General features: G+C 49.7%; 1 protein-coding gene across 2 annotated transcripts in view; it reads right to left on the minus strand.

Annotated features, from left to right (window-relative positions):
* Positions 1 to 6496: 6496 nt before the first annotated feature.
* Positions 6497 to 23975, minus strand: part of LOC135920356 (cytochrome P450 3A24-like) — a 99162-nt gene continuing 81683 nt past the window's right edge. For both annotated transcript variants that reach the window (XM_065454603.1, XM_065454604.1), the window contains one exon: positions 6497 to 8272. In XM_065454603.1, the coding sequence (XP_065310675.1) occupies positions 8192 to 8272 (81 nt within the window). In that variant the 3' untranslated portion in view covers positions 6497 to 8191. The remainder of the gene's footprint in view (positions 8273 to 23975) is intronic.

The following is a 23975-nucleotide window of genomic DNA, read 5'->3' on the forward strand; positions in this document are numbered from 1 at the left end:
CATTTCCCTTATTAGGTCGTCTATTCTGTTTTTTAGCTGCCGCGTTTCTTCTCGGCAGAGCTCAAGTTCTTTTTTGAGCGCTCTATTTTCCTCAGCTAGTTTCTTTTCGTTGTTTGTTTGGTTGTTTTGACCCGAGTGCGGAAACAATGACTTGGGAGGGCCTGCTCCCCAGCTCACCTGGACTCCGCCTTTCTTCTGTTGTTGTTGTTGCTTCTGCTGCCCCGGGCTGCCGTTCTGCTTCCCCAGGGGTGGGAAGGACTCGTCCCTGGGTCCGCCACGGCTTCGACTCCGTCCTCGGCTCCGGCCCCTGCTTCGGCTCCGCGACTGGTCCTTGTACCCGGCCCCGTTGTGGCTCTGGGATCGGCCCCTGTCGCCCTCCGAGCTGAACCATCTCGGGCGTCGCCATCGGCTCCGGCTCCGGCTCCGGCTCTGCCACTGGCCTTTTTGAGGGCGTCGCCCTCGCAGCTCTCCGGCCGTCTTGAGTCGCAGCTTGCAATCTTTCGTGCCGGTTGCGCGATCGCCGTCGCAAAGCAGGCACCTGAGTGTGCATTGGTGTCCTTCTGCCGGATTCTGCGTCCCGCATAGTTTGCAGGCCTTGGTCTCCGGGTGCGGACAAACGTCCGATCGATGGCCTTGCTGGCAGCAAATGTAGCAAATCTGCCGCGTCGGACGGTATGGGTAGCACCACATCTCTCCTCCGTAGTATAGGACTTGCCTTGGGGTTATGGGGCCGTCGAAGGTGATGACGGCGGATTTTGATTTTCCCAGCATGCGGGCGCTGTGGATCGTGACTGCTTGAGTCCGCACCCGTAGGTTGGCCTTGAGTTCCTCCGGCGATGTTCCGGGGTCTACGCCGTGGATTACCCCTCGTTGGGTGTCCTCGGGGACTGCCACGTAAGCGTTTACTTCATGGGTGCGTTCCCCGAACGTGAGATGGGTGATGCGTCTCACGTATTGGGCCGCTTCCTCGTTATCTGTGCTTACAATAATGATGTTCGAGCCGTTGCGAAGTCTGATAATCAAGTCTTCACCTTTACATTTCGAGTTGGTTGCCGCCACTACGGCCCGGGCGACTTGGTGGGTTTGCAGCGATCTCACAATGAGTCCTTTCGGTCTCAAAATTATCTTAATGTCGTCTTTCGGGAGCGGAGGCAGCCTCAGTCTGGGCCGCCGCATCGTCTCCTTCTCGCACTGCTTTGACGCAGCTGGCGTGCCAGCTTTTATCGGAGCGCTGGCCAGGTTTTTTCCGCCGAGGTTACCCTGAGCTGCCGGTGGAGAATTTCCGGGGTTGTTCCGTTCGTTATACTCTGGCGTTTCCTCTGGCGTTTACTCATGGCTAATTCCCAGTTTTGGTTTTCTTCGCGTTGTGGTCCGCTTTGTGGGTCTTGCATGGCGGCCTCCTCGTTGCCCCTGCCCGCTAGAAGCTCGGGTTCGGTGGCGCCGAGGTAATCTTCCTCCATTTCTTGAGCGTCTAATAAGTCCCTGGGTTGTCCATCCATTGTTTGTCTAGAATCGGGTTGGTTGTCGGGGCAGTGGTCCATTCCAGGCTGCATCGTCCCACGGGGCGAGGCCGGGGTACCCACGAGCGCCCGTAGTCGTGCTAGGCACAACGAGGCTTAGCGCTCGCCCGACCACCTGGCAAATTCAAAGTCCGGTAAAAAACCGAAAAATGGTCCCACCGTCTTGAATTCTTGAATTTGGTGTCCTAGTGGTTCGCTTCTGGTCCTCTTTAGGCTCCAAACAAAATTTTGGAGGTCCAGTGGGTCGAAAAGGTGTGAGCTGGGCGATGCAGTAGAGGGCAATTCGCAAGAGCGCGAGTTGCATAGCTCGAGTAAAGACGGCTGCATTGTTCCAGAGTCGGTTGAGCTGTCCGCCAGTCGAGACAAAGAGAGAGTTGATTTAAAGGATGATCACTCAGACTGTGCGGGTAGGATACCGATCCGGGCCGACGAGATGTGCACCGGCCAGCACGAGGCGCCAGAAGGCGGCATGAAAGAGAGTTCGAGGAAAAAGCACGGCAGAAAGAAACGCCGTGAAGACCGAAAGACGGTGACTAATGTAGCGCAGCCAAAGAAGGCGAGAGACCCAAAAAGGCAGGGCGCGAGGAGAAGAAAGGTGCGGTCGTCGTTGATGATGTTGGCGCATCAAACAAGTTCGAGCCACCGGTCAAAAAGAGACAGAGAAGCATGTTCTGCGCGGACGCGGACAAAGGACACGGGGCAGTTAAGTTCCTCATCGCTCCGTCGTTCTTTTCGGAGTGCAACACGTAGTGCGAAGGAGCGCAAAGTGGCAAGGCGAGACGAGGTGGTAGGGAGTCGTGACGCGGTCAGTCGAGTTCGTAATGAAAGCCCGGCGCCAGGACGCAAATTGGCAGGAGGCTGTAATGTCTTGAAGGAGTTGATAGTGTGTCAGCCCTTTTGTTGTTCCTGGGTAGCCAGAATAGCTTTCGAACCGCAACCACCTCGATTACGCCTCAAAAGTATGAGTCAGTCGAAAACGTTTGGAACGGGAGGCCAAGAGAGCTTCCATAGAAGTGAAACGTGTCGTGTGTTTTTTTTAGAACATTTGAAAATTTTCCTGATTTGAGACTAGAATTTCTTTCAGTATATAAGGTATGAGCTTTGTTTATGTTTTGTTTGAGAAGCTCCGAGATGTGAAAGATGCGTTTTATGTGAACATTTAGTCTCGCGAGGTGTTAATTAATGAGTAGATAGGATGTGTGAGTAACCTGAGTGTCAAGCTTATCCGTGAGAGGCCTATGGTAACGCGTGTGTGTATTAGTTAACCTTCTTTTTTTATAAGTGTTTCTTTTTCTAAGGTTAAGCGCGTGTATTTTCAGTAAATGTGTAATTTGCACTGAGAAGAGCTCTTAGTTCCTTTAGCGCGTGTCCTGTGCGGACGGAAGGAAGCAGATTTTTGACTGGGTTGCTCGTGTCTGTTGAGGGCAGCCGTATTCTGACTTCTCTACTAAGCCTGCTTGGAACTAGTTATTAGAAGACGCAAATATTTAAGGGTTCTGCGCAGTGCGTAAGTTACGCAAGTCTAGTTGTTTAAGTTACGTGTCCTGCATGGACAAGAGGAAGAAATGTGAGTAAGCATAATGAAATGTTTGGCTACGACGCAATTACGCGTTCTGAATAGTGACCACAAAGCTAGAGCGCTTGTGATTACGTACCTGTGGAGTTGGCCAGACTGTTCAGTTGCAACAGTAGCTGCGATAAGTACGCCACTGCGTTTGGTTAGAAACATGATGTTCGTGAAGTTAGGCCGCTTAAGTTATGTTCGGCTGTTTTCATTTTCTCCCCTTTGATTTGCAACGGCAATGTCTATGTTCGGCTGTTTTCATTTTCTCCCCTTTGATTTGCAACGGCGATGTCACTCTGGCCTTGTCGGCATTCGAGGAGATATGGATAGCAGTTACTAAGGTGGTTGGAACTGCTTTGTCAAATTTGGAGAAAGAAAAGATCAGGGTTCATGTTGACCTAGTAATAGCCTGGCAAGTCGAGGGTGAAGAGTCTGCGCTTACACGTGGTGCAGCGCTATGTTTTTTGTTTGTTTGACGTACGTTCTCCAGGACCCAGGATCCCGAAGTTCGTCACATGAGGCTCGACACCAGTACCCTACATGTTCTTTCAGCGTTCCTCATGGCCAGCGAATTGATTTCACCGGCCATTCCGAACTTCCGGGGCGATGAGGGGCTGTTAGACATGGGACCTTTTCCTGAGTCTCCTTCGAGTTGACGAGACCACATCGAATCGCGTCACACATAATTAAGGAGTGCAGAAGCACATCTACCACGTTCCCGAGGCGCGGCACGTCCAAACAAGTTGGTGTCCCCCACCTCGTACGCCGCATGTGGAGCTATTGCCCCACTGCTTGGCTCTTCCCGAAAGTGTAGCGGGAGCCTGGCAGGGTTCCAGGTAACGTGGGTCCCGAGCCGAGCTGCTTTGCAGCTCTGAAAGGTTGCTCGAAGACAACCCGTCTCTCCCCATCCGCCTACTGTGACGGCGCTTGCAAGCCGCGAGGCAACGACAGCCATAATGCACCGTGAAGCCCTGGGAGCAATCCCCCCCGTCCGCCTTTGTGACGGCAGTTGCAGACCAGGAAGGCAATACCGCAGACAAGTAGTCCCTCGGACAGTTGGAGCCCAAGGAGTGAACCTCTGTGCCGGGTGTGACTTACATTCGCACGGGCGCCTACCATTGGCCGAAAATGACACCACCTGAGCGGGCTCGCCGATTGGCCGAAAATGACACCACCTGAGCGGGCCCGCCAATTGGCCAAACGGGACGTGACTTCGAGACACCGAAGGGGTTAAAAGCCAGAGAACGGGAGCAGCCAGAGAGCATTCATTCATTCATCTTTTCGAGCTTCTTGCCACGGGCCGCAGCGTCCGAGTTGCTGCCGGCCCGTAATGACTTGATGACTGTTAATTTCTTTGTACTCTCACTGTAAATAAAGTAAATAAAGCTCCAGTTTTCATCTCAAAGTCCTCCTCAACCTCGGCCAACTCCCGCACCCAACGGCAAGGTTCAAAATCTGGGGGACAGCAATTGGGATTGTCCTCCATATCCAACAGTGGCCACTGTTGTTGAGCGCCTAAATAAGTTGGTTTCGAAGGGGACGGACGTGATTACAGAAAGCAGTAATAGCAAAAAAAGAATAGTGGCTATTCCGTACATTTATTCAGTGTCGCACAAGCTTGTCAGCAGATATGATGTTAATGTTGCTTTCACTGCTCCCAATAAGCTAGGTGAAATATGCGCTGCCATACAGAGGAAAAAGGAGCAGGTAAAAGGCAAAAAAAAACATATATTTGTCCAGTGAAGCACAATAAGAACAACAGTTTTACTGACTGTCGTATGGATGTGGTTTATAAAATTCCCCTTAGCTGTGGCCAGTTCTACGTAGGGCAAACGGGACGGTGTATCAATCAGAGGCTAATGGAGCATAAAAGGTCGTTAACCGGTGGATTGCCTTCTAACCTTTCCCTACATCCCCAAGTTTGTAACTGCATGCCAGAGTTAGCTGACTGCGCGGTATTGTACAGGCATAAGAATGAAGATACGTGTCTTATGGTAGAGGCATGGCATATCTATAATGGTGGAAGTGCATGCGTCAGTCAGCCTTCGATTACCTTACATAAGGAAGAGATTAAGTGCCTTAACAGTTATCTCTCGCGTAGACTGGCACACGTACACGACTGACATGTGGTGATACCATTCCTGATGAGTTTTGTGTCTTCTTTATTTTTTCGCCTCTGTGCTCCCTTCAGTTGATAGTCGGCGTTCGTGTTGTCCACTTCTCTACTCTTCTGTCCTGTCTGCACGTCTCACCTCTTTTTTGCATTATGAATCCTCACCAACTAGCTCAGCTTTCTGTCGTTCTGTAATCACACCTCGATGTCGCAAAAGCTTGGTGCCTGGCGTGCGGCAGAAAAATGATCGGCAGCCACTATTTGATGCGAAGCAGAGTTCGTGGCCGCAAATTCACCACGAATCCCCCCAGATGAAAAAGAGAAGCACACTCGGAAATTTGGCTAAACCTGAGCTGGGGGCAGTTGCATAATACAGTTTTAATGTAGCGGAACTGTATTAAGCACAGTTGCTTAGCCTTACTTCTCAAGCTGCATTAATTATACTCATACATTTTTGTCTCTACATTCATGGCAAATCATTGAACAAAGCTCGTCCCAAACAAGTGTTCATGAATATAGCAATATATGAAGGGCCTATCAATGCACATCAAATGAAACCATGTGTTATTTAATAGCGCATACCTGCCGAATTGCTTATTTTACGGCAAGCTTCAGGCTGTGGGCGGCGCAGCCAAATAAAAATTGCTCCAATTGCTGGAACTAGCTCAAAAGCTCATTGGTTAAGCGTTCCGGGAAGTCGTCGAAATTGTCATCATCCTCGTCATCTTCAGTGTACCCCCCCCCCCCCCGGTAAATGCAAATGCTTTTATCATTGATGAAGCGTCATCTGTCACCACGAGACGTTTCCGAGTGACCTGGGGAATCTCATCTAACCACCTCATGCATTGGCGATCCCGTTTGCTTTTACCTTCACACTACCTCTTGCCATATTCGTACCCCGACGCGCTTGTGTGCCACCCCTAGGATATATGCCAGCAGTAATACATCCGCTGGCAGGGGGCCACTACTGTTGCACAGACCCCAGGAACAGGGCAACACCAAGTGGCTTTTTCGAGCGGTATCGTTGGTCCAGCTGATGTTTAGAAAGGTGTTGTTTTAGCGAGTGGACGCCGCGAGGAGGAAAGCAATGGCAAACTACTCTCTCATCAACTGTCAGGAAAACACCATGAGCAAATAGAACTAGCAATAATAAGATGGCAGGTGCTTTTTGAGAAAAATACGTGGACTGTGAGTGCCAAACTGAACTACATAGTGTACGCTTTCTTTTTCTCTTACGCAGCAAAGTACAACAGAAATAAAACAAAGAAGTAAAAAGCGTTGGTGCAGTAGAAGTAGTAGTAGTAGTAGTATAAGACATTTATTCAGCTCAAAATGACAGGCCGAGCATATCTACAAATCGACGGTGGCAAGCCGACGCTGTTCTTTACTTTCAGCACCAAGCCAGTCGAGCCAGGTGGTGATGGAAAGGGAAGGGAGAGGATAGGAACTTGATTGCTGAGCAGCCGGACAGTAGAATAGGCAATAGAATAGGTCTGCATAAGTAGAGGGGCATTTGGGACAGGAGGGGTCGGAGCGATAGCGACAGAGAATGAGGTGGGAAGGGGTAACCAGTGCATTCATTTCGATGTGCCGCAGAAGGCAAGCCTCCGGCACAGTGAGTGATGGATGAAGGGGAGTGTAGAGGTGCTTGTCGAGACGGAGCTGAAGGTAAACTTCATTGGTAGTGCGGCGCACGGAGAGTCCCCCAGAATCCTCCGAGGGCCTGGACCAGGGGATCAACGGTGCTCGGTTAAAAACATCACGGGCGAATTGATGGGTCAGCTCATTGCCGTCAATTCCCGAATGCCCAGGGACCCAGCAGAGGAAAACGGTTGAAGGTTGAAGTGCGGAGACTGCTCGTTCGACCTCCTGTTGGAGTGAATGGGGTAGGGGGCGGTTTTGTATGTGGTGAATGGCGGCTTGGGAGTCGGTCTATATCGTGTACTCTGGGAGCGAGGGAAGGGAGAGAAACGATTTTAGGGCATTTACAATGGCAAGGACCTCGAGAGAGAGTGCGTCCGAGGGTGTAGGTATGGCCCACTCGTGTGAGTTTCAGGTGCTAGGAGGTGGGGATAGTAGATTGCGTAGCCGCAGGAACCTCGAGGAGCTATGAAAGAGGCATCCGTGTAGGCTACTCCCTGGGTAGTGAAGAGGGGGGAATGATGCTGTGCGGCCGTGACGACGGCCGGCATGCAGGACAGGGGACATATTGGACGGGAGGGGGAGGATGCGGAAATTGGGAGCCGGGGTGGATTTTTGAGAAGTAAAAGTGAAAACGTGAATGGGAGAGATACCCGCCTGGGTCCGTAACCACTGACCCTGACGGGTAAAAGAAAGTCGGGCAAGCTGGGAGTCCCGGTGGAGAGAGAGAAAAGAACGAAGAGGTTGGAAGAGTCCTGTGGCAAAGAGCTTAGCAGTAGAAGTCGTGACAGGGAGGTTCAGAGCTGCCTTGTACAGGCCCACAAGGGCGATCTCGAGTGTGTTAAGCTGAGTGTGGGTAAAGGAAACGTAAGGTACAAAGCACAGGAACTTGTTGAGGGCGAGCGCATGGGCAACTCGGCACGCGTGAGCCTCGTGGAGGCCCGAGCGCCGAGTGACCACGCGCCGCAGGAGGTGAGTTACGGAGTGACAGGTGCTGACAGCGTGGTGGAGCGCTTGCACATTCTTGGCTGCATGCAACAGGAAGCCAAGAACTTTGCATTGGGGGACAATAGGAATATGAGAGCCACAAAGATGGATGGAGATTAGGGCATTGTGGGAGCGCTGGTATGAGGAATAGTTAAGAAGGAGAAGCTCGGATTTCAGTAGAAGAACACAACTACAACGGCCAAGGTGTTAGCTTAGTTCGGTGTTCCTGTGCAGCAGTAAAGAAGCCACGCCCGGGCTATCTTTAGCTCATTAGAGCGTCACATTTTAACAGGAGCACTGAAACATCTCCGCAGATTCCAGCGCCGGGTGTGTCAACTTTCTGAGCCACCGAGCAACTAGCGCCGACTAGCGGTCCCTTTGCCTGACGCCCACGATGAGCTCCTTGGGCTGCAGAATACCGAAGCCAGTCTTGTACTCCACGGGATCCTGCGCAGTCGAGGTAACACCACAGTTAGCCATGGCCCAGGGCTGGGCAAAGATACTTTGCAACGGTATCATGATACGATACAAGATACATAGTCAACGTGTGTTTGAGATACAAATATAAGACACTACCGCAATACTACCGCAATCGATACGATACTTTCCATTTGTATCTTAAGATACTCCGATACATTTGCAAATTTCTTATTATAAAGCTATGTAATGAGCCAACAAACGCGTAGGCACAATAACGTTTGCTTGGAAATTTCGTTAGTCCGACCAACATTGTTTGATTTGAATGAAATGTCTGTTAGTGTCTCAAGATTTCTCTTTCTTGCTCGAAGTATCTGAAAGTATAATATATTGATTTCGAAACAATTTATTGGAGTTGCTTTAGGTGCTGATCATGAAAGTTGTTTATACGCTGCGCTATCGGCGGTTTTTCCTTGTCGTTATTGTAATTGATGGGAGTCGCTGCTCTGTTTGCTGGCCAGCTAGCGGGTCGCCATTTAATTACAAGAACGTTAATACGAAGCCTCAGCACGATGACGCAAATACGGCTGTGTAGTTTTACCTTGTCCGGAAACGTATTACCATTTACGCAATACCGGATGCACGGACAGGCTGACAGCAGCAACAACGCAGGTAGCAACATTTCTTCTGACGCATCGTGTATACAGAGAGCACATAAAGCTGCAATGACCGCTCATATTCTACTTATCTACTGGCGTACAGCGTTCTTCAGCGACATGTTCATTAGGTGCAATCCTTTTACGACTTTTTTTCTACGAGAAAACTTGTGCAGCCCGACAACACTTCGTACATATTGTAACCTATTTAATAAGGGGAAAATGAGACGTCCACCTAAACGTAGCTAAGTGCTACAAAGGAAACTCATACCGGTTGCTCGAAAGAAAAGCCTCGCAGTTGAAGAAAAATTCGTCCTGGTCACTCTTGCCTTTGGCTCGAGTTGTTGACAAATTCGACTTCGCCCTGCCATCTGCTACTAGCCGCCTGGTTAGCTTGGATGGTAGAGCGGCCGCCCTGGGAATCGGTAGTCCCGGGTTTGAGTCCCGGACCAGGACGAATTCTTCTTCAACTGCGAGACTTTTCTTTCGAGGAACCCATATGGGTTTTCTTTGTAGCACTTCGCAACATTTAGGCGGATGTCTCATTTGCCCTTATTACTTCTCTCCACCTCATGGGTTGCCGCAGAACAATTGCGTCAATATATTGCAATGCAGTCCAAAAAAATTGACTTTGGTGCTTGTGAGCAACAATCACGGACGTAATATAGCCGCATTATGCACAAGTCTCCCAGAAGCAATGCCATCCATGCATGCTTTCTTTCACAACAGTCAAACTTACAGCCACGAGATCCTTCAAATAGCAGATGTGTGAAAGCCACTAGATGCAAGGCAATCCCATACTTGCATTCTTCAGAATTCATAACAAGACACAACACAAAAGAAAATTCGATAACTGGGCCGCTATTTTGTAGCGATGCCTTATGCCTTATTCTATGCTATTCTTATCATCCACCACACAGGGCCGCCTGATCCCGTGGATAATGTGGGCAGACCGTCGCTCTGACCACTGGCCAAGCGCGAAAAGTCGGAAAAAGCATTGAATGGGAAAAGGCATCGCTACAAAATACCGGCCCTGCTGCACTACAGGGGCATCAGAATTCGCACGAAAGATGCCAAAATCACTGGCGTGCGTAGCACAGTGCGTTGGCTAGGAGCAAGTGTCATGGCAGCAACGCAATTAACAACAAAAAATCACGAAAACGAAAGGCCCCTTGCGCGCAGACCTTCGCGCTCTTGTTTTTGTCGAGACGGCGTGAGCGCCACCGCGTAACTATGCACCGTCAAGACGGAAGCGCACACCTCTTCGCCTGCCCTAGCTGAAGGGTTCTGGCGGAAGGATATAAGTCGCTACCTTTATTTTTTATTTCGGGTGCCTTAGTCGCAGCATTATCAGCTTGAGAAGAGAAGTTCAGCCAACGTTTGCAGTTTCGCATGGTGATGCTGTGATAGCCAGTATCTTGTATCTTAAGATACACGATACATTCTTTCATGTATCGGAAGTGCAGATACTGGTAAACGCCTTGCCAGACATATCATGATACAGCTGCAAGATACCTAAAGAGCATCTGAGAAAGTCGGCAGCTTTAGGTTAGGAGACGCAAGTGGCTTGCGTCCCCTAACCTAAAGCTTTCCAGTATGTAGGGTACATGTATCTTCGATACTGCCCAGCGCTGCCGTGGCGGTACTTTCTGCGTGCTGTATTGCTGTGCTCATGACAACCAAGTGCCTCCCAGTTTAGCGCTGCGAGCCCGGAACTTTCCAGTAACGAATGGCACGCGCGTTATCAGAAGGGGCACTCCAAAGGGTGTAAACTGTTTTTATGCTGATTACGCGCTTGCCGTTCGTTACTGGAAAGTTCCGGGCTCGCAGCATTAAAGAAACGAAACGCATCAAGGCAAATGACGGTTATTGTTGTGTGGCAAAAGGGGCACGCCAAAGGGTGTAAACTGTTCTTAGAGTGTAGTGTTCCAATGGATCCCGGGACACTGTGGGCTCAACGGTAATGAGATGGCCGATGCTGCAGCAAGGCGCGCCCTCAGCAATGGCCTGCAAACTGTAGTGACATTTTCCAGACCGGACATCACATGCCTCCTGTCGGAATTAATTAGGAGTGCGACGAGAAGATACTGGGCCCAGCCAGATGCTCATCACGTCCGGCTTAAAAGGCTGGATCCCGATATGAAATTTCCTGTCCTGCGTGGAATTCCTCGCCCTCATACATGCCTGATACACAGACTGCAATTAGGCGTCGCCTTCACGCGCAAATATTTGCACATTATTGGACGGACAGATTCGCCGGACTGTTCAGTGTGTGGCGCTGTAGAGACTGTAGACCATGTGCTCGTGGTGTGCCCTGAGTATGCGCGCGAAAGATGGACAATGGCAGATACCTTGAGACATTTACACAATGGACCACTGTCGGAGGACCTCTTGCTAGGCGCAGGGCCTCAGAGTTGGCATACGACAGAGACAATGCGTGCTCTTTCACGTTTCCTAGGTGACACGCGCCTGGGCTCAAGCCTGTGATACCAGTTGTGTAATGTGTCCTTCACCTCATTCCTCCCACTATTATCCCCCATTGTGACCCTTTTTATTCCCCTCTTCCTCTTCCCTTACGTAGAGTAGCGGGCCAGATGCTCCATTATCCGGCCGACCTCTCTACATTTTCCAGTCATTAAAATACTTCTTATACCGCTAGTCATGAGTCCTTGCGCACAGCGCGCAAAATCGTGCGCTGTGCAAAACGATAACAGCTCGCGCGCAACGCGGCCAGCGAAAGTGCGCAGCGCCGAAAAAAAAAGCGCGAAGCAAAAAAAATGACAAAGTGATAAAGCATGACGTATGTGTCATGCGATCTTCGAGGCCAAGCATGGGGGAACGCAGGGAAGGAATTTCGCTTGCGGAGGCTCCACGGGGCGAGTGGAGAAAGAGTCTCACTATGCAGTGGAGTTCGCCTCCTAAATCATGGGTTCGAGGTTCTGAAATATGTTTATCTCGGCTATTAATAAGATGGCTAGAAAATTTTTTGCCACAATACACTCTCTACAGGACCACGGAACAACTTGCTGCGTCTAACCAAAATTTGCTATGCGGCCTGGTGAGGAGCCCTTTAATGCCCTCGTACACTGGGCTGAACTTGGTTTCGTGGCATAATGGACACTCCAAAATTTAACAGCGTGGTGTCGTGAGGTTTTTGGCAGCTGTATATGTTTCCCAAAAAGAAATTAGTGGCCATATGGCTGCCGTGCACGTTAAACATTGCATTTCATTGGCCACTGTGAAGCGGTGGAGAAAACGTTTCAAAGGACGTGAACGTTGCAAAGAGGATCCAAGACCATGCCAAAGCCACCATGCGATCTCCCCAACACAATTTCAAATGATGATTAGACAAGAACGGATGACAAGCATCGATGAATTGGCAGTGCGTGTGAACATCAGTCACGGTTCGGGCCACAACATAATTCATGAACACCTCGGTTATCGGATCTTGAACGTGTGCGCAATGGATGCCCAAGATTTTGAACCACCACCAGAAGACGCAGAGGTTTGACGCTGCCTTGACTCATCTAATCCGGCATCACAATGAGAGTGACGACTTTTTGTCTGAAATTGGAACCGCGGACGAATTATTGTGCCACTGCTACGAGCCTCAAACACGACGACAAAGCTTACAGTGGAAACATCTGAATTCACCACCCCCAAGGAAAGCAAATGCAGTCGTTTCCGCCGGAAAGGTGTTCATGACTTTTTTTTGGTTGTCAGCGGTCATTTGCTAAACCTGGAGAGACTATCAATCGTTTCGGATATTTTGAAACGTCGGATCGGCTGTGTGTCGCAATCAAGAACAAACGACGTGGAAAATTGAGGAATGCGGTCATCTTGCTCCACGACAATGCCCGTCCCCACGACGCTGATGTGGTTAACCCAAAACTGGCAAAGTTCAAGTGGGAAACGCTGCAACATCCGCCATTCAGCCCAGACCTATCGCATTGTGACTTCCGCATTTTGGGGCATTTAAAAAAAAAACTGTTCAAATAAACCAGATTCGTGCCAGACGATGACGTGAATGAGTCAGTTACAGACTCTTTGAAGCAGCAACTCAAGGAGTTTGATTTCATTCGCCCTCACATATATTTGCAAAACTCCTGCTTTTTATATGTGCTCTCTGTTGCAACTTTAATTTCGGTGCAATTACTCGCAATACACGACCGATGACAGCAGCTCCTGCGCATTACATTCTGACAAAGGACAGCGTCATTGAAATTTCCCCCTGGTCGTTGCATATGTACAAGAATGTAGACAACGTACTTGAATGACACAGAGGGAAATATGCAAACGAGAGAAATACACGGAGGTTAACAAAGTTCCATTAAAACATTTGTCCTCAACTTGTTCCTCAACATGGCCTTTACACTTTTCATATCAGCGGCATGCACTGCTTTGCTGGTTTCAAACTGATATAATTCTGAACTTCCTGTGATATTTTCTTTACGTAATAAATAGACAGAAAACATGGAAGCGCTGATATAAGTTATCTTTAGCACAATTTTTGAGACATGCGAGTATATTCTTTTATGAAAAAATACATATTTTACTTGACGATGTGTAGCGCTCAAGAATTCGTTTGCAGCATCTTTTTCAATGTCAATGCAGTTATTATTACTCTATTTGATCCCTCTACAAATTCTATAAGGAGGAAGCCGAGCTACTACCCCCGAACGAAATTTTTGGCTACGCCACTGCCGTATTCAGCTTCTGGAGGGAATACAGACGTTACTGCCTATATATTGTGGGATGCTCTGTCTGATAAACTGCAACACGAGTAGCAGTGCGGAGTAGCCTCTAAAGGTCGAAAAGGGTCGAGTATCGTATCTATACCAGTGGAGTAACGCCGCGAGCAAGTGCTTGTACTTTTTGGATGCCCGCAAAGCACAAATATCGCCTTTTAACGCGACAGCGTTATGGAGCTCTTGTCACAGAAAAGCCGCTGTCGTCGGCGTCGTTGGCCGTGAGCGAGAAATGCCGGAAGGCAATTTATAAAAAAAAACTTGCAAGATGGGCTGGGTGGGAATCGAACCAGGGTCTCCAGAGCGTGAGACGGAGACGCTACCACTCAGCCATGAGTTTTTTTTTATTTGTTAACCACGCAGCCATGAGTTCGACGCTTGAAAGCGTGACAAAAGCGCCTCTAGTGAATGTGGTGTTGCCTTAAAATGTGCCGTAGAAAGTTATACTACGGTGTATATCGGTAATTATGAGCATGTAAATTACACAAGTTGCAGTTAAGCGCGTAGCGAAATACATTTCCGCTACATTTCTTCTGCACTTGCCGCGCACGCAGGGCCATCTTGCGGCAAACACAGAAGACCCCCTCCTCGCAATGTATGACGCTGCCCCTACAGGTGGCGTGCGACTCGCCCGCGCAACGCGGCTCCTTTTTCCGCTCACAGCACGATTCCTAGGTGCAGCGTCCGATGTGGGACGCCTCTGACGTGATCGCTGCGCAGTAGCGCGTCTGGTGGGAAACCGTCTCCTGCGAAGTGTGCCGTGCTGCTGGCGAGGAGTCATGCGTCTGCGTGGGGCTCCCAACAATCCCATCAGGACAATCCCAGGACAATCCCATCGAGACGTCCGCCCCATGATCGCGTCCGCCTTCATGGCGCGTCGCGGCCCGGCTGTCCGTGCCGATCACGGCGTTTGGCTCGCGTAGATCGTTTCTCCTTCCGAGACACCGAGTTTGGTTCGTTCCGCTTGCTTAGGCGAGCGTTTCGTCTTTGTGTGACTCACGAGCATGCCGAGCGAATGAGTGGGCGGTGCGAACGGGGTGCAATAACGCTAGCGTCTTCCACTATTGAAGGCGAAGCTTAAGCGTCCTCAAATATTCTTTTCAACCTCCGACTCGCTTGAAAGCCTCTTTTTCTTTTAAAAAACATCTGATGCGGATCGCTTGGCAGGCCGGACGGCAGCGTGCACAGCGCGACGATTTCCGCGGTTCTGTCGCTGAAATCCTTGCGACCTATCAAAACACGGCAATCGGCGGCAAGGACCCTTTGGGCTTCGACGAAATGCCTCGATTCGGCACCACGAACGAGAAACGCGTGAGCGCAGCATCGAGCGAAAGAGTCGCCGTGAACTTGGACGTCGTAGCCATCTTTGTTTATTTTTACAGTGTTGCCAGCACAAGTAGTGGATTCTGGAGTTTTCAATTGAGTCAATAAAAATCACGAGACGAGTAAGTTTTATACAGAGGTCTATGGTGATGGTATGCGTCCCGCCAGGGGGATCACTGCAAACGCCAAGCGACTGCGAATATCAGGGTCACCGTGTTCTTTCTAGGGGGCGGTATCTGGATCTATTCTGTGGGAAAGTCGTGCGCCGTTGAGGCGTTTCCTTGTATACAGTAATGGGTAGGTAATCACTGCAACACGATCTTGTGATGCACTTGATACATAGACGCCTGATGTCCACGACGAGTTGTTCTTGTGTGCGGGGCGACTTCAAGTACTGCAGTTCCGTTCGTGAGTTGCAGTTGATTGCGCAGGACACAGCCCTCTTGTCCATAATGTCAAAAAATATCAGCCGAACTGGCTGCACTGCGTAGGACGATGACGACTCATTTTATCTGTGATAACTTCTCCCCCCTCGGGCATCCCCCACGTTTTCGTGGAGATCGTCCCGACGCGCACGTCAGTTCCCAACCTATTCGTCCTTAACGTATCCGTCGCCCCGCATGCAGACCCGAAGCTCGATGCGCTTTTTCGCTCGGCCTCAAAGTCAGCCGCGACTGCCCCCTGTTCATCGTTGGAGACTTTAACGCCGGTCATACTCTGTGGAGATACCTGGGCGACACCCGCAAGGGTAGACGTCTAGCAGAAGCCGCGCAAAAGTTGGGCCCCACGCTAATCAACGATGCTACCGCACGCACCAGAATCGGCAGCCGAGGTAAGGTAGACACTAACCCGGACCTGACGCTCGTCGTCCACTCGCAAGACTACGCCAGGACGAACACCGGCGAAACTCTGGGAAGCGACCACTGCATCCTTCACACGGAAATCTATGCACGCGGCAAGCGTCGGCGGAAGCATCGCTTCTCGGTTACAAACAGGGACAAATTCCGCGAGTCCAGAAGAATGCGAGCCAGTGAGGGATCCATCGCCAATATCTCATCCTGGACGAGCCAACTCCTGGGCGACGTGGAAGAGCATACGGAACATCTTGACCCGGAAGACGCCCCGGAAACCTCCAACGTCGACAGCAGGCTGCTCCACATATGGCAGGCAAGATCGAGCATGCTCCGGCGTTGGCAACAGAAGGGGAAAGATAACCAAGCCCTAAAAGAAAGAATCACTCGACTCGACGCAGAGATCTCCGATCACGCGACCGAGGTCACCCGGACGCAATGGTACCAAATATGTGATCGCATGAGGGGACGCCTCAGCGCAGCCTGGACGTGGCACCTCCTACGCCACCTCCTGGACCCGGACACCACCAAGGCCGAAGGCAGAAGAAACATGGCCAAGTTAATCCACAGGCATACTCAGGACCTGGGGGCGTTCCTGGCCGAGATGCGAGACGAGTACATCGGCCCGCAACTCAAGACACCGTTACCTGCGGCATGCCAGGGCCGGCCGAATGCGCACATAGATGTAGGCTTTACGTTCGCTGAGGTGTCGGCCGCCGCCTTCAAGCTGCGGACGAACTCGGCGCCGGTTTCGGACCGCGTTACCAACAAGATTCTACGCAACCTGGACGAGGCCACAATGGAGCAGCTCACCGAGTTCGTGAACGAATGCTGGAAGACGGGCGCCATCCCGGAGAAGTGGAAGACGTCAACGATCGTCTTTATACCAAATCCAGGCAAACCACTCCATGCGGACAACTTCAGGCCGATTTCACTCGCATCATGAGTCGGCAGACTGATGGAGCACGTGGTCCTAGACCGTCTCAATGAACACGTAGAAGATGGGGACGAGTTCCCCCACTCTATGTTTGTTTTCAGGCCACACCTGTCCTCCCAAGATGTACTCCTTCAGTTAAAAAAGCAGGTGATGCAACCCAAAAGTCCGGCGGACGCTGGCCGATTCTGCTGCCTCCTGGGCCTTGACCTGAAGAAGGGCTTCGACAATGTCGCCCATGCAGCGGTGCTCGAGGGCCTGACCCAATTGGGTGTCGGAAACCGAGCATACCAATACGTCCGAAACTTTCTCAGCGACAGGAAGTGGCGGATCAAAGTCTGCCAACATGAAACTGACATTATAGAGCTGGGGAGCCGAGGCACGCCGCAGGGATCAGTCATCTCCCCTTTTCTCTTTAACGCGACGATGCGCGGGCTCCCGGAGCTGCTGTGCTCTATCCCTGGGCTTCACTACAGTCTCTACGCTGACGACGTGACGTTATGGGCAGCGGCGGATGATCCACAAACTCTTCAAGAGATCATGCAACGCGTCATCGACGTCGTACAAGCTTATGCGGAGTCGAGGGGCCTGACGTGCTCACCGGAAAAATCCGAATACCTCCTGATCAAGCCTGGCAGAAGTAGTGGTTCCAGGGGATCACCACGGAGAAGGCGCTTCCTTGAACGTAAGGTCGGAGAAATTACTATCCCGGAGCACCCCCGTCTCAAGATATTGGGGCTAGACTTTCAGAACACGCTGCGCTGCGGGCTCATGTTAAAGAAACTTCAGAGAGAGACCAAGTACACACTACAGCTCATTCGCCGGGTGGCTAATCGGCACCACGGCATGGGCGAGGGCGATCTGCTTCGACTTGTGCAGGCATACATAACCAGCAGAACCGTGTACTCGACGCTATATGTCAAACTCGCAGCCACAGACTTAGCCAAATTAAACACAATGATCCGACGAAGCACAAAGGCAGCCCTGGGCCTTCCGGACCACGCAGACACCGCAAGGCTAGAAGCCTTAGGCATGCATAACACGATTGAGGAGCTCTTAGACGCTCACCACACAGCCCAAGTCCGTCGTCTCTCGCTAACCCCGCCTGGCCGCACAGCCCTCCGGAAGCTCAGTCTCGAGGCTATCCCCGAGGTTACAGAGTACATGACGATTCCGCGAAAGGTCAGGGGGCATATATATATATATAGGGCATATGTCAGAGAACATAAGAAATGAAGAACATGAACAACTATGCCACCGGATTTGCAGATTTATTTATTGTCCAACCTTTACAAACGCCACAAAGCTGCATTTCCTCTGCTTTTCCTATTTATCATTTCTTTAAAGCGCCAGCTTTGAGGCCAAACTAGAAAGGCGCGCGAGCTGTCGCCCGCCATTTCACTTTGCCGATATAAGCAAACCGCAACGTGTTTTCTGGATGCGCGTGAGACCACAGCCACGAGCGAAACGTGGCGGAACGGACATGTCAAGTGAGCAAACTCTCGCCGCCGGTCAGGCACAAGCGAAAGACAAGACGAGCAGTCAAATCGAGCTGCCCTCCAGCTATCGTAACCCGCTGCAAACATACCGAGATAACAGGGCACAACACTTCGCGGCGCTGGCGTCAATCCAAGCTGGTCCAGGCCACGCTGCGGAGCGTTCGTGTTAAGCGTGCTGACGGCTGTACGTTCAGACGTTAACTCCTTAACGTACATGGAACACGATTCTCCCGGAGTTGGTAACATCGTGCGACAAATACGTTTGGTCGCTAGATACCTACTGGCGGCAATTTACAGAACAGGGGAGGAGGAAAAACTTTACTTAAGGCCAACACTAAGGCCCACTAAAGAGCGCTTACTCCGCTAAGGCCCGTTGTTGATCCTCCGACTCCGAGTGAAGCCAAGCACTCCAGGAATGACGGGAAGGGTAAGAAAAATCAAGAGAGGTAATGGCAGTGCTACATGAGTGCAGAATGTGCACTCTATCTGCCCTTATCTCCGGGCAGTTGTGGCAATGAGCTGTGCTACGCCAGCCGAAGTTGTAGAGCATTAGTGGCGTGAGAAGAGTGTTCGTTTGAACTTTGCGAAGGGCATGTGCTTGTTCTATATTGAGTGATGAGGTTGGGGCAAAATAGTGCAGTTTTCCTTGATGTTGTTTTAGTGTACAGCTATTTGCTCTTTGTACGTGCCAGCGTCTTCCACAGTCGCTGGATTTGGCTAGGGAATCAAGGGTTCCCGGATGTTAATTGCATGGGCACTTGATGAACCAACTCATTTCCCTCGATCCCAGCATGACCAGGCACCCAACGCAGGGTGATTGTAATGTTCGGTTTGCAGTTACAGGATTCTATTAGGATGTCATGTAGGTGTGTTTTAAACAGTCGGCGTTGTATGTTGCAAATGGCTTTGCTGGAGTCGGTATGCAGGTTGATGTTACTGCACTGGTGCTTATTTAGTGGAGAGGCTTCTTGTATGGCATATATTATCGCTTGACTTTCCAGAGTGGCTACGTTGGGAGGGTTGGAAAATGGCCCAGCTGTTTGGATGATCGGTGCTGACCATCCAGGTGTATATACTGCATATGTTAATGACCCCATGTTAGAGCGTGTGGCGTCCGTGTATATCGTGATGCATTTCCTGTCTATGTGGTGATGTTTAGCTTGCGCTTGACGTCGACCGTCATGTAGGTGTGGCGTCATATTTTTTGGTATGGTTGGAAATTAAATGTTGCGTGGTAGCTGAGGGTTTTGACTAACTCGTGTCAACTGGATAGGAGCGATCTCTGCTCGTTTCAAAATATCGCATCCTTGCTTCGTAAAAGACGAGCGCGCTACTTGTCTATCTCGGTGTTGTTGGCGAAAGTGTGAAAGAGGCCCGTGTGTTGAAGGCGATGATTTGAGGTGTATATCTGTAGACCCAGGGCGGCCTTGTGAAGGGTGTTGAGTGAAGATTCGAGTTTTCGAGTTCGCGCGTGTGTCAATGTTAGGAATTGGGCGGTGTACAGACGTCTACTATACACGAGCGCAGTCACGAGCTGTGTTGCTTGTTCTTCTGTCAGTCCCTGTTTTTTGCTAATGATCCTTCGCATTAGATGCGTGAGATTTTGGCAATCTTCTTGATATTGTATAACGTTAGAATTAGCATTGTTGCTGTGATTTATGATAAACCCGAGTATACGCCACGATATGACCTTTGCTATCTGTTTGCCTGATAGGGTGAGTTGTATCAGGGCGTTTGTTTTCTTTTGGTATTGCTTTCGATTCATTAGGAGAAGTTCTGACTTTTCTGCTAGAGGTTGGAGTCTGGCTTTGTGTAAGTGGTCAACTATGGTGTCGACGCCTTCCTGGAGGCTCGTTTCGACGTCCCCTGGAGATCCGGTTTCGCACTATAGGGTAATATGGTCGGCTTAGAAAGTGTGGTGAAGGTTGGGGATTGTGGATAGCTGCCTTGATAGCGCTTCCATGCAAAGATGAAAGAGGTTGGAATACATAGTCGATCCTTGAGGAGTTCCACGGAAAATATTGATGGGGAAGGAAAGAGACTGCCCTGCCTTGAAGCGTGTTGTCCCACCTGTGAGGAAACTGCGTATGTAATTGCACATGTTGGCGCCGCATTAAGTGTTGTGAGCCGATTTAAGTATGTGATCGTGTGTAACATTATCAAATGACTTTCTTATATCTATTCCAAGAAGATCTTCGGGCCTGTGCTGTCTTTGGCTGCAGAAGCATGTTCTGTTGCATGAAAAATAAGTCCCGTGTGGAAATGTTCTTGCGATAGCCTATGAGCTGGTGCGGAAAATGTTTCGTGTTATCCAAATGTTCTTCTAGTCTGCTCAATGCAATCCGTTCCATTGTTTTGCACATACATGATGTTTAGGATATTGGTCTGAGGTTGCAAAGCGTGGCTTTCTTCCCTGGTGTTAGAATCATGGTAATGTGTGATGTTCTCCATTCGCCTGGGAGGGCGCCCGTGTTCCTAGTGCTCGTTTATGTGGGAGAGAAGCATTTCTTTATCTCCGTCGGGGAGATCACGCAGAAGAGTATATGGGATGCCGTCAGGACCCGACATCGTCACCCTATTGTTTTGGGAAAATGCGATGTTTAGTTCTACCATAGTGAAGTTGCCGTTGATGTTGTCGTTTGGAGGGCCCGGATAGTCTGTGTAGAGTGACTGATGTGCCACAGGTAAGTAAAAGGCTCGAAGTTCATCGAACGTCTCTTTTATACCTTGTGTGCTGGCGTGTTTCGCTATGGTAGAGATAACTTCTTTCTTTGCGCCGAGCAGGGCACGCAAAAAATGGCACGTGTGTTTTTTGCCTATAACGTATTCTGGATGCTGTCGCAAATATGGTTCCATTCTGTCTGTTCGATCACCCGGGCATGATTGATCGCTTCGGGAAAAGGTAGATGATGTAACACATCTACCTTTTCCCGAAGCTGATTGTTATGCGATTGCTTGGATAAGGCGGGTGCGGGTCGAGCCGGTATGCCGACGCTGTGAAGTTGTATGCGTGTCTGTAACTGCTGTTTTAGTTTCTATAAGGCCTTTACCTCACATGCCTAACTCATGCCCTGTGTGAGCCATATTCTGCCCCAGTTTCCGGAATTTGTCCCAATTTGTGAAGGTGACTGCAGCGCGGCGCTTCCGAGGCATTATTTGTGCATTGTTTATTATTTCGTGGTCGCTATTTAGGTTTTTGTGGCTGTTCTCCCAGCTCGTAGCATATTCACCCTTGTGCAACGCGAGGTCCGGTGTAGTAGGAGCTTGATTTTGCGTCCCTGTGCGAGTTGTTACCCCCTGAGTGTTGAGAACTGTGCACTAAAATTTGTTTATGTTGTCTTCCAGCAACCTTCCCGTTTTCGTGTTTGCCTTGTATCCCCATGATGTGTTGGGCGTATTGAAGTCTCCCATTATGTCAGTGTCATGTGTCTTCTCATCTTTTTCAGCGTGCTCGAAGAAGTGACTAAGGTTGTACGTGGATTTTGGTGGATTGTAGACGTTGTATAGCTTGACAGGTCGTTGTGAGTTGTCCGGGCATATTGTATTTATTCAGGCATACTTTGCTAAACAGTCTAGTGCTATTTCCGTGCAGTGTTTAACATTATGTTTTACGTACGTCAATATTAATGGTTGGTCGTGTTCGTTGTGCGCTGAGTGTGTAGCTTTGTATCCCGGGATGTTCTGTTCTTTGCGGTCGTGTTCGTTGCGCGCTGAGTGTGTAGCTTTGTATCCCGGGATGTTCTGTTCTTTGTGGTCGTGTTCGTTGTGCGCTGAGTGTGTAGCTTTGTATCCCGGGGTGTTCTGTTCTTTGTGGTCGTGTTCGTTGTGCGCTGAGTGTGTAGCTTTGTATCCCGGGATGTTCTGTTCTTTGCGGTCGTGTTCGTTGCGCGCTGAGTGTGTAGCTTTGTATCCCGGGATGTTCTGTTCTTTGTGGTCGTGTTCGTTGTGCGCTGAGTGTGTAGCTTTGTATCCCGGGGTGTTCTGTTCTTTGTGGTCGTGTTCGTTGTGCGCTGAGTGTGTAGCTTTGTATCCCGGGATGTTCTGTTCTTTGTGGTCGTGTTCGTTGTGCGCTGAGTGTGTAGCTTTGTATCCCGGGGTGTTCTGTTCTTTGTATATTTCTTGCAGAAGTAACAAATGTGGTGTATTTTTTTATTTTAGGGAGTATTGCGTCATGATTGCTTTTTTGTTACTGAAACCGTGGTAGTTCCACTGCCAAACGCAAAGCTTCCATCCCTTACTTCTGCCATGAATTAGCGACCTTTGTGGTCTTAGACTGGGTGCTGGAGGTGTCGATTGGGTCATCAGGAAGTTGTCTGTTTGGTGAATGAGACATGTGATTCGTGTCTTCGCAGCTAAGATCTTCCTCTGGAAGAAGGTGCATAAGCATACGGTCTACTTGTTCTTCTACCACGGTTAGGCATGTTTCGCGACGTTCGTAGGCTGAGGCAAGTTTTTCGATAATGTCGGTGAGGCGGTCGAGTTTCTTTCCTATGCTTTCAAAACGTGCTAACACAGCCTCTGATTTCTTTAGATAAAACTCTAGCGTTGAATGTGTATTGTGGGAATGTGCGTGTAGGACGTGTTGCTGATGTTGTGGTGCTTCGTAAATGGGAGTAATGGAATATGCTTGTGAGGTCAGGGTATTGAAAGATGGAGATTGTGGGATGATGGGAGTGCTTGGCTTACCAGGCGCCTTGGGTGTGTCAGTTCTCCCAGACTGTGAGGTGCACGCAAGGCTCGAGGCCGGTCATTGCACGCTCTGTGTAGCCCTGGCCGATGTCGTCGGCTGTTGTCGTGGGCTTTCGGTGTAGAAACACTTTATTCCGGATGTCAGCGCTATGACACAACACTGACGAAACGTTGGTGGAGTCGTTCCATAAAGGTGCTCTTCACCAACCGCGAATGAATTACTTGTTCTGCGCATTTTTCTAATCAATCAAGGAAGATAATGTCGGATATATAAAGTGCAATAATCAAAGTATTTTAACAAATCAAGGTTCTTGAATACAAAGGAGTACTTCACAATCGAGATAGAGGCAGTGGGACATATGTGTTCCAGTGTAGCCTGGCAGAATGTTGGATGACATTTGGCAGCGCTCGCTTGAGGATGTCACATTTATGTTGTAATAGCAACTTGAAATTAATAAATTCCCATATTTAGTTCCTTCAGACGTGGCGGTTTCATTTTAGATGAAATCTCTTATTTTTCAAAATTATGACTGGAAGACAACTCAAATTTCTCCTATCGGGAAAAGAGATTGTACAAGATTTTATTTGATGACAGCGAAGCTGATTTATAGCATGACGAAGTAGAGTTGAAATTCTTAGAAGTTATTGCCAACGTTGGTGCCAGAATTCACATAGAACACTTACAGAAGCTAGAACACTACAGAGTCCCAGGAAAGCAATACTAAAGAGGGGAGGTGTGCCAGCCTAAAACCTTGCAATTTTTGCCCCCGAGAACCATGCACGCAGTCAAAGGATCATTAAACGGAAGAAGACGTATGACACCGACCGATCAACGGCCGGTTCTTGCATGCAACACGGGCAAATAGAGTGCATCCCGCAGTGCAAACGACCGGCGGATCTTACAACACTAGAAATATTCTCTGTTATTAGGAAGTCGAACAGCTTCGTAATAGAGTGCCCCTGGCACGCTGAGCAAAACGGGGATGCATTCATGACGTCGGCGGAAAAAATGAAGGCTTTTTCAGGTGTCAAC

This window comes from Dermacentor albipictus, chromosome 1 (genome assembly GCF_038994185.2).
Source record: "Dermacentor albipictus isolate Rhodes 1998 colony chromosome 1, USDA_Dalb.pri_finalv2, whole genome shotgun sequence".
In the NCBI taxonomy this organism is placed as follows: Eukaryota; Metazoa; Arthropoda; class Arachnida; order Ixodida; family Ixodidae; genus Dermacentor; species Dermacentor albipictus.